General features: G+C 39.6%; 1 protein-coding gene across 8 annotated transcripts in view; it reads left to right on the forward strand.

Annotated features, from left to right (window-relative positions):
• MAP3K20 (mitogen-activated protein kinase kinase kinase 20) overlaps positions 1-16971 on the forward strand; it is a 96678-nt gene that overhangs the window by 55240 nt on the left and 24467 nt on the right. For 7 of the 8 annotated variants that reach the window (XR_011698430.1, XR_011698432.1, XR_011698433.1 and 4 more), the window contains exons 11-16: positions 1115-1250; positions 12424-12468; positions 13377-13407; positions 13526-13665; positions 14823-14885; positions 15863-15955. Coding sequence is in view for 4 of the 8 variants with exons in the window: in XM_071562350.1 (XP_071418451.1) it covers positions 1115-1250; positions 12424-12468; positions 13377-13407; positions 13526-13665; positions 14823-14885; positions 15863-15955 (508 nt within the window). In the remaining 4 variants the exon portion in view is untranslated. Of the gene's footprint in view, positions 1-1114; positions 1251-5486; positions 10457-12423; positions 12469-13376; positions 13408-13525; positions 13666-14822; positions 14886-15862; positions 15956-16971 lie in introns of those variants that run through there. The other variant, XM_071562352.1, reaches the window with a different exon arrangement.

Genomic DNA, 16971 nt, shown 5'->3' on the forward strand with positions numbered 1-16971 from the left:
TTATTATAAGAGAAGTTTCTGTCTAATGAAGAGAGGTAATTACAGCACAAAATAGACTTTTGACACATAGAAAACTATTGTTACCAGGACTTCTCTAGTGCAGAACGTTATTTTAAAAGAGAATGTAATTTACATATTTTAACAATTATAGAGTTACATGTAAGTAGCAGTGATGACAAGAGACAAACTAAGAAAAGCTGCACTTGAAACTGCCCTCAAAATGCTGTGTGTCGTTCCCAGAGTATATTGCATAGTATATGTTGCACCTGACAGAAAGGGTTTATAATAGGGAAATGAATGTTTGAAGCTTTCTGACCTGTCCAGTGCTTTTTGGTTTTATTCCCTTATTGTCTCTTCATTAGGACATGTCACCACTTTCTACCCAGCACAGAGATCAGTCTTGACCTTTGCATGCCTAAATATGATAGAGAATTTTGCTTGAAATCTGAAGCATGATAATTGAGAGGGACATTTGTTCTGACCACCACACCAAACAGCGCACTCAGGAGGACTGAAGTGTGATAAATGCCTTTGCCCTCAGATGGCTGATTTTTGCAGGAGAATTAAGCATCGTGGTAGAGTTTGCAGTAGGCTTTGCTGGTTATTCCAGTTCTGAATTCTTTCACTGTACTTCGTAAGCATTACTCTCTGACAGAGATCTCATTAAAATGAGAAATCTATAACATTTGGAATATGCATATTATTTCATTTGTTTACATAGACTACTTGGATGTGCTATTTTCCCACAGTGAGAGCCTGTACTCTTTTAGGTTGATAGTGGAGAAAAGGAAAATGTAACAGTGTGATTGACTCTTCCCACAAGGTTTCATGATGTTGAGGGGAAAGAAGGCATTTTCATTTTTAAATTGTTATTACATAGCATTTTACTCTTTTAAATGTTTTTTTTCTTCAACTTGAAGGTGTTGTTCTCAAGTATAAACATTGCCATTTGTTCTTAAAGCTCTGGAAGACATTGCTTTTGGTAATTAAATGAGCTGCTTGAGTTAGTATTGTACTTTTCAGCCTTTCACATTTAATTAACATTCAGGTGGGAATTATGAACAATTTATATCTGTCAGGAAAAGACAAGACATAACAAATTGTCTCTGTGCAGATGTGAAATTGAGGCAACCTTAGAGAGACTAAAGAAACTGGAGCGTGATCTGAGCTTTAAGGAGCAGGAACTAAAGGAACGGGAGCGACGTTTGAGGATGTGGGAGCAGAAGTTAACTGAACAATCAAATACTCCTGTAAGTAGACAATAATTCAACCTTTCATCTTGTGTCAGAAAGTATTTGGAGCTTTGTCTATGTAAATCTTAAAAAACACCAAGGAAGTAGTGCTCCTATTATGTGTAATTGGTCCTTTGGGCCAATTACACTCTTTTATTACATCACTCCAGATAATATTTTTTTAAAAATTCATCTAATACATTATATACCAGGTATTACTGGTAGTTCATATTGTGACATGGGCACTTTAAGTAGTGCCCTATTGATTGATTTAGAGTGCTCAGCTTTAAAAATTGTTTGCATTCAGTAAATTCTTTTTTCAGCCAGAAAGTTATTGACTTTAATGCATGCAGGATTTGGTCTTAAATATAAGAATCGTTTGTATTTTACAGAAGGCATCTTAGGAAACCTATGTAGATTTTTTTTTATTCTATTCTTTTTCTTGGAGGAGAAACACATTTCCATTCTGTGAAAAAGAAGGTCAAAGTTTGAAGTGTTAATTTAAGATTGTATTCATAATTACAGTTAACATAACTTTCACTGGCCAGTTACAAGCTGTTAGAATTGCTACTTTTCTATGAATAAATTGAACAAAAAAACGTCCTTGCATTATCTTGAATTTCTTAATGTAATGTGATACTCTTCAACCACTGATTGGCAGAGGGAGGACCACAGGGTTAGTGCATGGCGAGATGTATTACAACAGAGTTGTTAAAAAAATACTGTGATACCTACGTGTTTTTAAAGCACTAGCCAAAACAAATACCAAATTGAGATTGCGGTAGCATATGATTTTACTTATGCAGTTTTACGCTACTTACAACCTTGATTCTAGCCAGACCCATTTACATATGACTTGTTTTCAAGACATAGCTTATTGCTGTTGTTTGAATGAAGTGCATTTATGTTCCAGCTGTGAACATGCAGTAATGAAATCATGAAGGATGAATGTTTTCCTATGTGCAGATACTGTATGTTCTTAGTAGATATCTATGTGCCTGCTTTAACGCTTGCAAGCTTTCAGTAACTGAGCTGTGGGCCATCCTCTATTCTGAGCACAGCATGAGACACAGCCTTAATGAGCAAACCTTTTCACCAGCAAGGCCCTAGGATTTTTTATGCTGTACTTGCTTATGACTTGTACTTTTCACTTAGAGCTAGCATTGCTGAAAGAATAAAGCATTGTGCTAAGGCCTATTGTGCTAAGCGTGAACTGTCTTTCTGCATAACATTAACCCAACTCTCCTACTGCATTTAAATGCCATTTCTTCTAATAGAGAAATAGAGGTTTGTATTTTCCATACATCTTAAGTAAACTGTTACACAGGATAGCTTTGGAAAAAGCCCTTTTGTTGGAAAAAAATTGGCATACTGGCAAAAAATGGATTGTTCAAGCAGGATTGTCTTTCTCATAACAAATTGAGTTCTGCAAAGTACTGATTACACATACAACTATAATTTAAATTCATAGCTGAAATCTTTTGCAAAATCTCCCTGAGCGTTCTGTTTCCAAATGTAATCCTTGGGAGTCAAGCACCTGTCTACCTCCATTGGTTCCGTCAGTGTCTACTCAGCAGTATTGAACTGGAGTGTTGCAATGGGGAGCTGCAGTGCTCGATTTTAAACTGCCTTGACTGTAAAAACAGTAGTAAAGATATAACAACCAGAGCTATGACACAACTTAGGGTGCCCACTAGGCATAAACTTGGGTCTTAACCAACACTAGGCCTTATTGTATCCTAGCTGGTACTCTTGTCCCTGCTCTACATTCTGCAGTTGCCTGTTTGGTTTGCTCTGCAGCAAAGACCAGAGGCCAGCAGTGGTGTGTGGGAGGAGAAACTCACAGCAAGTGAAAGGAGAACAGCAAAGTTGTCTCTGCCACTTGATTTTCCGCTGTTGTAGGGTTGGTAGAAGCTTCGTCCTGCATGGTGGGTAGCTATGAGTGGCAGACTGCTTCTGCTCTGAAGAGTTAAGTGTAGTTTTACACATATCGGCATGAGAGAAGGATGAGGCCAACATTTAGAAATGCTTCTGTGAAGGTAGTGTTTCTGCTTGTTCTTGTTTTGTCCCTGTTTCTGCTGTATCTTATACAACAGACGCCTTTGAGTTTGATCTCTGCAAATTCCTTTGTGCGGATCTCTAAGAGCCTCTAGCACACGGGAATCTAGAGCCTTTCTGAGGAGTAAAATATATCCATAGTGGCAGTGAAATGGGAGACTTCCTTTGAAAGAGGACCTGACTTTAACAAGAGGGTGTATGCTAAGCTGATCCTCTTATTTAGAGGAAGACAGCGAGCAAGATATGAAATCCAGATTCTCACCTCTGGTGCCCTGTACCTGCAGGTGGTCATTTAAAACCAGTGGAATTTACAGAGATTGGTGGATGCCAGTCATCTCTAAATATCTCTTTAAGATAGTCATCATATGCAATGTGACACCAAAGGCATGTCCTGTCCCAAAGAGCTCTCTAAGTTCTCCAGCTAACAAGATGACAAAATACGGTGGAAGTAAAATGATTATCACTTTGAAAATGAGCCACAGTTTTAACTATTTACAGCTTACCCACTGTCAGGCCTTGAACAGTCAATGACCCAGAAATGCATTTTAGTGGAAAGCTGATTTTTATAGGGAATTCTTCCCATATGTCAGGGGATGCTTTTCTATGGATCTGAAGTGACTGTAACTATCTGGCAATGACTCATGTGTGCTGTGGATAGATATTGTTTTTAAAATATTCCTTCTTTTTATAAGTAAGAGCTTTTGGTGTCCTTCATCTAACTGGTACTCTGGTGATGGTGTAATTGGGGTTTTTTTTGTACAGCCAAGTGTACCAAAGCTTAGCTGCTGGTTCTTTCATTACTTGGCCATAGGAGGCATGAAGAGTATTTAGGGCACTCTGTCTCCCCAACTTCTTAGTTTTATTTTTGTTTCTTAAACCCCGAGCACTAACTTTTGTTACCCACAATGCAAATCGAAAGCCTATATAAGTAGGGAAAACTCATGAGGAATAAAAGACAGATACTGTCTTTTTTAATGATCGCCAGTTAATCAGTGTAAGTGGTTTCACCAGGAAATGGGCACTCTTTGAGCAGCCTGGTGATGAAGTCCCTGGTGTTAGAGACCAGGGCATCACCATAATTACCCCTGTAACCTGTGGTGACCAACTGCCTTTGACTCTTCAGTCAGTTTTCTGATTAGGTCAAAAAAATAGTGAAAAAACATGAATTTTAGGGAGGTAGTTTTTGCGAACAGCTTTGGAAAGAAAGGCATGGGCAGGTGTTCACACACAGCACTTTTGCTATCACTTCCGTAGGTAGTTTAATTTAGGATGAAACTCCTGAGATTTTACTCAGGAGCACAGACAAACCTGTCACAGAGGTTACTAGCCTGGCCACTCTGAAGATATATTAATCATTATTTAGCTGGAGAGGGCACGTTTTATTTGTTATTACAAACAGACTGGATCAGGAGAATGCCATTATCTGTAGGTGAAGGTTATATCAGTAAAGATCTAATATAAAGTATAACCAAATGGCAGATACCTATTGATATCACTGAAAAAAAAAAGCCCCCAAAAAACTAAGCTGAAGAGCTAGCCCAAAACAGCCCCCCTTCTGCCTGCTCGTCCCTGGGACAGCTTGCAAAAGTGTGGTGACTCACGCAGGCTGGAGGCCAGTTCCTCTGGGCTTTGCATTGGTGAAAGGATAATTTCTGATTGTGGCCTTTGCAGGGTGACCCCTTTCTTTCCTTTTGAGCATACACTCAAAACCAGGCTGCTACTGCTTTTATTTCTGGTATTTAGGGGCTGCTACTTCTACCCTAAACTGCGGGAGCTTGTTTGGGTTCTCTGGTCTTAAACTGATTTATTCTTCAATCCTGAAAAATTCAATTAAGCAACTCACTCAGACTTTTACCCATGTTGTCTTGGGAGCCAGTCCTCCTGGCTGGAAACTGTCATGTTCTGTTTTACGCTGTACAAAATGAAGGATTGAAGAGTTTGAACCTTCTTTTGTCATGAAAGCTCTGCTACCTGTGGTTCTTGCCATGCCACTCAGTGATTTTGCACTTTGATGTAAGAACAATGACCCCAGAAGGATGCTATCTGTTTTAATGAATCTTTACTTGATCTCCATATTTAGATTCACTAATCATATGCTTTCTGTTGATTGCCAACTAATCTGGTGATGACTTTTTCCTTGATTTTTAAATTGGTTCTAACTTTCACTTTTGCTCTGTCCTTTCCTCCTTTAAATAGTTTTTCTTACCTCTTGCTGCAAGAATGTCTCAGGAGTCTTACTTTGAATCTAAAACAGAGGAGTCAAACAGTGCAGAGATGTCTTGTCAGATCACAGCAACAAGTAACGGGGAGGTAGCTGGCATGAACCAAAGTCTGAAGGCCTTGATGATGACGGGCTTTGGGGATATCTTCTCTCTGAACCAAGCAGGATCTGTCCTGCATTCTGGAATGCAGATAAACATGCAAGCCAAAAAGAATTCTTCTAAAACCACCTCTATGAGAAAAGGGAAGAAAATCAACATGGCTTTGGGTTTCAGTGAATTCGACTGGTCAGATGACGATGATGATGATGATTTTGATGACACAGATGATAGCAGTGAATGAAATAAGTGATAGAATTAACCCTGAAATTGTTTTAGCAAAGCGAAACAATAAAGTTTTAGAACAAGAATCCTGTCAGTTTGGTCTGTTTAAATCCTGTAAAAGAACAACAACAAAAACCAACAAAAAAAGTGAGATTTCTCCAGACTGAGCATGTTTGTGTGTAGAAAGACACGTTATTTTTGTTTAGATTGTGCTGGTTTATTTCCGCTTTGATGAAATTTGGAACTAAACTTTCCAAACTAATGGAGATTATTATTATTATTATTATTAAGAACCATGATTATATCAATAATTCTTGATGCCTGATTACAGAAATTGTGGCTTGATAAACTTCAGATCTGAAAACACTGGGAGAAACTTCAATGCCTTTAATGCCATTAATGTACTTCAAATATTTCTTTTGGTTTTTGTCATTTCCCTTACCCCTTCAATTGTCAGTCACATGCATATACTTTTTCTTCCAGATTTGCTATTCTCTACAATCCATTCTTTTTTACTGTTGCAGTGAAGGGGTTTGCTGTGCTTCTAATTTAAAGCCTTTTTTCAAGGCAGCATTGTGGGAAGTCACAAATAAGTTTCTAGGAAGAGAGAAACTTGGGGGGAAGAGAGGGGTTAGTTAAATACACAGTTAAAAAACTGAATAGCAGCAGAATCCAGATAATCCCTTTTAGTAGATGATTTGTATAAATGTTCTTTTTCCCCTCACATGTATATGAATCTGTATATAATTCACTCTAGCAAAGCAAACTGCAATCAGACCTCTGCATCTATTATCAGATATTGTGATCTAGAAGCTAATTTTCAGCTATGTTGATGTAAATCCAGGAAGCCTCATTAACTTTGATGGACTTATTCTTGTACCTGAGAGCACAAATTGGTGTTCGTAAATTTTGATTCTGTTGAATCTCCTAAATGATGTGAGCTACCCTTGGGAAAGGACAAAAAGAAGCCACTGTGGCATTTCAGCTTGGGCCCTACTGCTGTGGCTTATGTGAAATTCTCTGTGATGGCAGTAATGTGAGGAATATTTACTAGTCTCTGCATACCTGTCTTTTGCAGCTAAATCACTTTTAAAGTATTGCCATTGCTGTTATGTCTTTCTGTAAAACTCAGTGTGTAACAATCTGCTGCAATAATTGCCTGCCAGGCACTTATGTTGAGAGCAGTGAGGACGTTTCTCCTGATGACCCCTTTAGTGATGATGCAGAAGGAGGGAGGGAAACCAGTGCAAACACAGATGCAGGTTAGAAAGGAAGATGTTGTGAAATATTTGCCCAAGGAAGAAGGGCAGCATTTCAAAAGAAAAATGTTACTGTGCAGTTCTGTGGTAGTGGGAATAAGCCATCAAAATTCCATTCTCAATTACTGGAGGGATTTCTTTTATGAAAACTTCTGGTTTTGAGTGGCTTCTTTAATTATAGGCTTTCCTTTTACACAACTGTAACCTACATATTATGGTGAGTGTTTTGTAGATAGCTTAGAGAAAAATGGATACATTAGATAACAGCAGGCCTCAAATCATTACTTGTTCACTCAACAAAACAGAAAGTTCTTTGAAGGAGTTTTTCTAGAGTGGGCACCTCTTCAGGTCATGAGAGAGAAGTGTTTTATCCTTAAGCATCAGCACTGGTCCAGTAACCTGCAGCAAGTGCTGTGCTTCAGGCTTGCCTACTCCACTCACGCACAGGATTAGACCCTCCAAGATGCTTTACTTCTGTAGGATGTCATTTAACCTTCTTACAAACAGTTGCAAATCCTCTGACTTGAAGTTAACCCTCTTGTGTCCAGAAGATTTTGTCATGATGAAATTGTAATTTCAATGATGCAGTAAATTTACAGAGTCTCCCAAGGAGAAACTTACTTCTTCAGCAGAAATAGGGATGGCTTATTAGGTCCATCAAAGCAACCTGATTTTAGGGAGAAAAAGGGACATGGAAGGGCAGATGATGAAATGGAAATAAGAGCAAAAAGGCTGTTTCCAGTGCAGATTTGTACTATTTTTGTAAGTATATGTGTGCTAACACCCACAACAATGTTACTATTTTTGTAACTGCCACTTTGCACTCAGCAAAATTTGGTGGGTTTGTGTAATGTAATATGTGCACTTTAGATCTTAAGATGTGTGTCATTGTGCATAAATTGTTGTACCACATAAGCAATGTAGGGTTATACTGCTGAAAATTAAATTTGCTTCAGTACAATTTATGATTCTAAAAAGCACAAAATAATCTGTCTCTGGCAGATTTTGCACTTTTTTGGTGTTTGACAATCTCAGAGCACTTCATGCACATTTCTGCTTATATGGCTTTTACCTGAATTTGTAAATCCACTCCTTAATCTTTACAGAAATAAAAATATTCGTAAGTAGTATGACACAGGGTTTCATAGTTGCAAAAATCTCAAGGTTTAAGTCTATCTTCAAAGTTTTGTGCTTACCCAGATGTGTGATTTATATCAGCAAAATATCATCAGAATATGGTAGCGTGCTTGTAAGAATTTCTGTTATCTACTTAGTTTCAGTGTTTTTTAATGAAACAAAAGATGAATTTTTGCCTCTTCTCCTTTCTTTCCCCATGTTATTTGTCAAAACAAATTCAGGTCTATTAAGGGGGAAATTAAATGCTTGTAAAACTTCCCTGTGCATTCAAAGTAGCTAAGGTGGTCTCTGAATTGTAGATAAGGTGATAACATATGACAAACTGTTGTGATGCACTTCCCTTGAGATTGTCTTATACTTAGAATATTGTCTGTGCTTACTAAAGAAGTCGTGGTATTGATTCATTTTTACTTTCCTGTGATGACTTTCAGGCCAAATGCCTTCAGTTTACAAGCCAAAAATCGTATGTGAGAATCAAGCTGTGTTGTTTCCCTCTGAAAGGCTTTTCATTAAAGGCTTTGAAAGTTGCTCTAGTGGACAGGTATGGTGGTTGGAGGAGCTCAGAGTATTTCATCTTCCACACCAGATTTTGCTCTGCAGTGTATATCCCAGTCCATCTTCTACCTGTATCATCACCAGATTACATGAATCTCCACAACAGTCCACAACCACATAGTGTGTCAGCTTATGAAAGCATCAACCAAACCCAGAAGGTGTTCTTCTGGCTGCTCTGGGCTGGGAGCAAACCACCAAAAGCCTTCCTGTGCCTCGTGCACCTCTCAGCTCACTAGGCCCTGCCAGGCCTTTTGGGTTCTCAGTTTTCTCTACCTTCCACAGACTCTTGGAGGTATTTGCAGTAAAATAATAGAACTGCTTTTGATGGAAGGCAAAGGTAAGAACCAGGCCTGAACTTCTCATATTTACAAGGTTGCTGTTATACCAGCATTGACTTAGATGGGTAAATGGCCTGAAAGAAGAATAGGGAGAATCAACTTTTGGCTTGCTTAAAGATGCAGGGTCAGCTGGGACCAAGACAGGATGCCAAACTCCCAACTCCCTTTCTTTTCCTTCAGCGGTGGAGAAAAAATTTTGATCAAGTCATTTTTGTGATGATGGTACCACTAATTCCTCCAAGTAGCAAGTGTCTTAAGGTGTACAGTGGGCTGCATTCCCTGGAGGTGACATCTGGCACTGCCTCTTGTCGCACAGTCATGTTCTTGACTTGTTATTTGTTTATTGTTCCAGAGGTTTTCTTGATTCCCTTTCCCCCTGGGTTTTACAGTGTTTATTCTGGGTTAAATATCTTACGCAATAATGATTGGTGTTGCTCTCAGCAGTAGCAATAAATCCATGGTGTGCATGTAGCTGTTCAGTATTCAGCAGTATTACTGTGCGTCTTCAGTGCTGTAGTTCCCTTTTCTGTAATCAGGCAGCTTTTACAGGTTTTTAAGAAGACCTCCTACTTGACAGAGGTTTTTACTACAGTCCTAGGTAGAACATTCAGGTAGAAAAAGTAAGTTCATTTAGTAATTTTCACAACCCTTAATATGCACTGGTGGAAATCTGGAGGAGGGACCTTCCCCTTTCTCCCAGACTTCGACTTAGTGTACACTGTAAAATCTGCACAGAGATTTCTGATGTGTGAAGATTTAATTTTAAAACTGTAGAACGAACAACTTTAAACATTTTATATTGTGTGGTAAATATTCATATGCCTTTTAAAGTCAGATATAGTCCACTGCATTTCTTGCTTTTGCACTACTGAAGTTTTGTACTGAATAGTAGGAGTCAATGCTACTTACACTTCAAGTTTGAACTGATGGAATTTGAATAGAAAATATTTTCACAGTGTTAGAAAACTTCGTTTTCCCTTCTGAAAAAGCAAAGCTGAGCGCAAGCAACGCCTATGCCATGACTCTTGTGCTGTAAACTGAATATATCATTTGTGTGGAACATGCAATGTTACACTTCTGTGTGGTAAAATCTTGCAGTGTCAGTTATTCTCTTTATTGCACTTGACATACCATGTCTTGTTTTATTCACACTGTGGACTTGATTTTCCAGTGTAAAACCAAAGCAAACAAAAAGAAATCATGCAATGTATTCAATTTCCTCAATTGGTGTCATAAACTTTCTTTTGATGTGAACTTTTCCTTTGCTTCTCTTTGTTCCAAACTTCTATTTTGCAATAAACATTTTGACAGTAAATTTTTTGCATCTGTGTCACTATGTAAAATGCTGGTGTTTCAAAACATTCCTTTTGTCTGGTAGTTTAAGTCACATTTTTTTATTACTCAGTGTGTGACATTTCCCCTTTATTCTCCTGTGTTTTTTAAAAAAAATTGAAATAATACAGAACATATTCTGCTACTGGTTATATTTAAACACGGGGAAAGCTGAAAAAATCCACTGTACAACTAAAAATGCAATGTTGGACTTCTGCATTAAACAATTTAGTTGGACAAATTATTGTAGCAGGCTCCTCCCACCGCACCAGCTGGTTTGACTATAAGTACCTACAAAAGGCACAATCCACTGAGGTGTTCACAATTGCCACTTGCCCTTCTTTGTGCTTAGGTGTTTCCCCCAGCATTACTTTGGCCCCACAGCATCCTGCCCAGGCTGTGGGTTGCTGTTAGTGTAGGGAACGCCTAACAGCAGGTAGGTTGAGAAGATTGGTTGCAAGTATAGCGTATTAGTCAGGAAGGTCTCATTTTTTTCTGGCAGGCACATCTTGCCTTCTGCCAGTTCACCCTGATGCCTTTGGCTCTGTCCACTTTGGGGAAACAGTGGGCAATGAGGTGGGTTTGAGGATCCACCAGATCCTCCGCAGAGAGGTGGCTTCAGCTGGCCTCATGAATTGTTTGTGCCTGGCAAGACTGGAGTGAGACATCGGAGGAGGAGGAGGAGAAAGTTATCTGAAAAGTCCTCAAAGCAGGATGGGCAGCAAAAAGTCACTACATACAGAGGCAAAAGTCAAGGGGTGTTGAGCAATCACAAGACCTTCAAGGGATGTTTCATGTGGATGCTGCAAAGGGTTGTCAAATGATGGCTGAAAGTTGTGGTCAGATTACACTAGACACTGGGCATGTGCCTGGAGAGCTAGGGAAGCACTAGGAACCTAAGGGGTAACTCTGTCCTGGGGGTCAGTATTGAGCTGGAGGTGGGCAGGGTGGAATGGCTGCTGAGGGGGCATGCTTTGCTCGTGTATCAGGGCTGGGGAACTCCAGGGTGGCAGAGCTCTCTGGAGGAAGGAACAAAGCCATGGGGGCTGGTGGGTAACCAAGCTGTCTCTCATAAATCACTGTTATCTACATTGAAAGAGTTTGCAACTACATCATAGTATTGAGCTTTTGGGAGACACTGACAGTCCAAATACAGATATACAACTAATGTTAATCATTTAACCTGGAGAAAAATGCCAAGAAGGTGAAGCTTGGGATATCATATGCTTGACTAAGTAAAATGGCAATCACTATGACAGTGACATCTTGTCCTCTGTCAGTTTTCAAATCATCCCAGGATTTTGTTTAATGCAGCTGTTCCCTTGCGCGTCCTCCATGGTTTCCTAGTGCTTCAAGAGCTAACACCATCTTGCGTCCAGTGTTGGAGGAGGCTGGGAATCACTGCACTCCCTCAGCCCTAGGGGAGCAATTACAAAGATGGCAGAAGCCAAGAGGGATGTGTCAGTACAGTAGCTTTAGAGGACAGACTCCAAACTCTGCTTTCACTGCTGTCCATTGACAGTTTTCCTTCCTTTTGCAGAGAATGTCCATCATTTGGAAGGGAGTCATAATAAGAGCATTATTTTCATTGCAGAAATCAAGCTGTACCAAAGCCATAGCAAAAGCAAAAGCCTTCCCTTAGTGTCAGAGCCAAGAGGAGAGGCAACTAGAGAGTCCCTTGCCATCAGACAGTTTACTTTTCTTTCTAAGTGGTTTCTGTCAGAGATCTGCTGTTACTTTTATCTGCATAGAGTGATGGGATTGATTTAACACCAACAACATGCTGTTGGAGCCAGCCCACGATCAGTGAGAATCCAGTGGTTTAACATGTCAATATGAGATACACCCTAAGTCCTGCACTTTGCAGGGGAAAATAGAACAGAACAAAATCAGCCACCAGAGTAAAATTTGGGTGGAGGGGAGAAAAATGGTCAGACAGTTTTCTTTTCAATTCATATCTCTCATGCAGTTGCTGCCCTCCTTTGATATTTGTGCATGGACCGAAGAAGATGTGGTGAGTATTTTGTGCTAATGTGGCCAGTGTCGTGCTGCTGGAGCTCTCTTAGCAAATCATAGTGGGTATGGAGGGAGGGAAGGCTGGATCAGAACATCCAGGTGAGAATTTACTGCTGTTTGCTCAAACTTGTGTCCTAAAAAAGGTTTAAAATGACCATGAGTAAATTAAGGGCTTGAGTTACCCTCATAAAACAGCCACATTCTCCAGTGTCCAGAAAATAATGGGAGCTGGCCGCTGTCAGCAGACATAAGGGCATTCCTGAGTCATCATTTAAGGAATGTGGAAGTGCCCAAAGACCTGACCCTGGACAGGACAAAATGGGTTTGAAGGTTTTATCCTACTATGTGCCACCTGGATGGGAATTAACTGCAAACAAGTGAAGGGATTTTTAAGGCGTGTGGAATCTCTTATATAAAATAATGGCAGTGAGTCTTTTTTTCCTTTTTATTAGGTTAAAAGGCTAAACAAGACACATCAGTGATTTATCTCTGGCATAGTGATGTGTCATAATTATTTTAATGTCCTATCCAGCACCCTCTTTGTGTGTTGTGCATCATGAGCTTGCTTAGCTGATGTTTACTGAAGGACTGTCTGGAAAGCCAGTGCAAAAGTAGCCCTGGCTCCTTCACTTCAACCCTTTTAGCACATGATATCACTCAGCCTTTGCTTCGATTGTTTCTGTTCTTCATGACAATAAACTGAGAAAGGTGGCTGCAAAATGGAAGGCAATTTTGAAAAGCTAAATAGAATTAATCACTTGCATTGGTGAATCTCAAGTCCTTTAACCCAAAGTAAGAAGTATTTTTAAATTTTGTTTTAAAAACCAATATACTTGTGAACTCCAAATAACTGTAATACAAAATTTTGATAATATGAACTTCAAGATTGATTCCTCTTTTTTGCAGTTTTTCTGGATGCAACAACTTACTAGAAAAGGTAAAGGCTATTCATAGTACTTTCATATTCACATTTATGAACATAGATACATTTGTTCATTTTCCCCCCCTCCAATATAGTGCCCTATGGATTTCTGAACAACCTCTTTTATCTTAAGGCGATGCTTCTGGTGAAATGAGTGTCTATGCTAGCTTGTTTAAGGAACATCATATCACTGGGAAACAATTGCTGCTTCTAGAAGAAGAGGATTTAAAGGACATGGGAATTGTTTCCAGAGGACACATCATCCATTTAAAGGTATTATCGCATATATTGCATGTTGCAATAGGTTACAGTATGAATATTAAGAGGGAGTCTATGGGTTTTCAGTAGTATTAACGAAAAATGTGGCAAAGCTACATAGAGAACATATTTGCTATCTGAAATAAACAGAGGTTCATACTGGTCTAGAACCCAAAGCAACCTTAGCATCTGAGGAAGCATGAAAATATGTTTATGCTCCTCTTTAGTTCTTGGTTTTTTGAAGCTGAACTGGCAGTTCTGCTACAGATTCACCTAGGAGGGCCATTCTTCCAGGAGAAAACTTGGGTATATTCAGAGAGAGAGTTCTCTTTAGCTGAGGGAGAAACAAGTACAAAGCCAGTTACTTGAACTGGAATTCTGAACATCTCAACTTTCATATCTCATTTATATTGTAAAGCATACTTGGACTAACAAAACTCCATTGGACAACTTCAAAGCTGGTTGACAGCCAGGTTTCTTTGCTCTTAAAACTCTGTTTTGCAGTGTTTTAAATATCTAGTGTTTGTAATTAATTAAGAAAATGGTCTGGGAAATGTGATCACGACAGCAGTAATGGTATTAATATTGTAGCCACAGGACAGAATTCAGTTTTCTGGCAGTCAGCTTTGGAAAAGGTTTCTCTAAAAGCAGCATCTGTAATTCTGTTGGGTCTCAATCATTTTAGATCACAATTTTCTAGTAAAGAGATATTTGTGTCCTAATTGGTAGTCCTGTAAATTTAGCTTCGTAAGTCACTCAGATTTATTCGCCTTTTGCTCATCAGCCATTTTTTCCATGCCCACACACCATTACTGAAATATTTAATTTACGTTTCCTACAGGGAAAATTATTGAAACTTAATAAAGTCAATAATGCCCAAAATGAAAGATTTCAGCTTCCTGGGTTGATTGAGCATAAATAAAAACAACGAAAACAACCTCCCAAACATGTCTTTCTCTGATTAAGCAGATCTGATTCTGAATGCAAAATGGGGCCAATCTACTACAGCAGTTTCCAGAACAGGGCTGTATTATAAACTGTTCTCACATGCCCTAATGTATCCACAGTGAAAAACACAGTGCACACCGAGTTTCACTGTTTTTCATGCAGGCATTTGCAGTGTGAGATACTAAATAACTCCCATCTGGTTTTGTTCATTTTTTTTTTCCTAGACTGCTATTGAGAAGTTAACCCACGACTACCTAAATCTATTTCATTTTCCACCATTAATTAAGGCAAGTCACATTATTTATTTAAGAAGTGCTTCTCATGTTGGTATGAGTATTTTATTGTTCTTGTGTCTCAACTTTCTCCCATTTGGGGAGGGTGAGCAGCAGTTCCTACAGAGGGTTGTAACACATGCGGTGGGTCAACAGCAGAGATGGGTCACATCAGAACAAGTAGTAGGATAATAGAAGTTGCTTTCAATGAGCTTCTAAGATTTTATCTTGGAACCAGTGGAATTAAATTAAGAGACTACTGGCTGCAATTCCTTTGTTGCATTAATCAAAAATTAGTTTTAAAAGCCATTCCTCCAAACTGGTCCCACCAACTGATCACCACTGAAGAACAGCAGACCTCTGGCCCAGACTGAGCCCATCATTCCTCAGTTTGCTAATGTTAGAGGGAAGGATGATTTTTAATGTCTAGTCACCTTTATGTTAACCTACTGGTTTTTCAATACCAGTAACAAGAGCCATGCAAAAGGGAGAGAGTGTTTGATAACCTTGTAGTTGCTAGAGCATTTTTTTTCCTGATTTAGTCCAGTGAACTAATCAAGCAATTCTAGACCCCAAAGCCTGAAGTAGCTTTTGTAGTCAGAATTTATTGCACAGCTATAGAGTGAAATCCACTTAGACTAAATTTGTGTACAGGAAAACTGTTCATTAAAGGGGAAAATGGAAGTCAGGGCTTTGCTGCCATGGCGTGCCAGCTGTAATTCCAATGGCAGAGGCTGCCACGATGCTCCCAGGGACACTGTGCCATGCCAGAGCAGCTCAACCAGGAGCAGGAATCGCACATGTCATCCCCTGTGTGCCCTAAACCCACGCAGGAGCCCTGGCCCCTCTTGGAGTATGATGTCTCCTTCCTGCTGCCTGCCTGATTTGTGGCATCTGAAAGGCAAATTCTTTCTGCCACCAAAGACTGTGCTTCTGTCTCCCAGCAGATTGTGGTAGATATGGACTCTCACTTTGGCTTTTGTTTTTTTCAGGATTCTGCAGGTGGAGCTGAAGAAAACATAGAGAAAGTAGTTAATCTTGAACTTGTTTTTGGTTATCACTTGAAACCAGGAAATGGTCCAAAGGTAAGCTGGGAGTGCTAGATCACTTGGTTTGGTTAGCAGTCACTACTGAGGGTCCAATATCTTCTGGACACAAAAGAATAAATTGGCCTAAGAATCCTCTTGTTTTGGAAAGTGCCGACTCAATGTCAAGGTGGCAAATGGGGCTTCATCAGTGATGGGGAACTGTGCCCCAGAGCAGGAAAGGAAGAGAAGAGTGGCATAGAAAGCTTTACATGAAAGTTTTTGTTTCCTTCTGAACAAATTTCTTAACTGTAATTTTTATAATTCAGGATTTTGCTTTGTTCCTTTTATTCCAATGGGTATGAAATAAAAATCCATTTATGAAAGAAAACCCCACCAACAGTTGAGCAGTGCCATATGCCTGATGTTGGTGGAGAGACTATTACTTTTGTCTCAGCAGAAAGGAGATACCGCTTTATGCAACCAAGAGGAGTTTGGAAAATACATGGTATGCATGGATGATGGCTGGGCAGGATGGAACTGGTTCTGGTGGTGACTGTGCTCTCATGGCACTGGGGAAGGAGGGAGGGGCAGTTGCAGCTCATTGCTGATAGCAAAACTGCTGTGCAGCAGCTGGTAAAAGGCAATTGCCAGCATGCCACGTCCTAATCAAACCTCAGCTCCAAGCCGAGCTGGTTCAAGGATCTCTCGTCTCACTCTGTGTAACAGGAGCATTGATGACTCCAGATGTTCCAGCAAAAGATTTCCACCACATTGTTTTTTCTTGAGAGTGAGGTTTGTTCCCATGCTTTTTGTTTTCTTTATCCGGCTTGCCATGGACTCTGAGTTCAAGGGGTTTAGAATTAATCATCTATGTGGAAATGGCGTGCAAAGCATTTCTGAGTTAGAGTCAGGGGTTGTGACAGCAGGATTTGTTTCCTTTTGTATTTGATAAATCTGCATTGTGTGTCCACCCTAAACTTGTGGGAGGCTGACTTTCATCTTATGTTATCTGGCTGCTTTGCTTTCAGGGCATATTGTTTGCAGAAGTCTCTTGATTTCTGTACTTGGTGGTG

Source organism: Pithys albifrons, chromosome 8, assembly GCF_047495875.1.
Source record: "Pithys albifrons albifrons isolate INPA30051 chromosome 8, PitAlb_v1, whole genome shotgun sequence".
Taxonomy (NCBI): domain Eukaryota; kingdom Metazoa; phylum Chordata; class Aves; order Passeriformes; family Thamnophilidae; genus Pithys; species Pithys albifrons.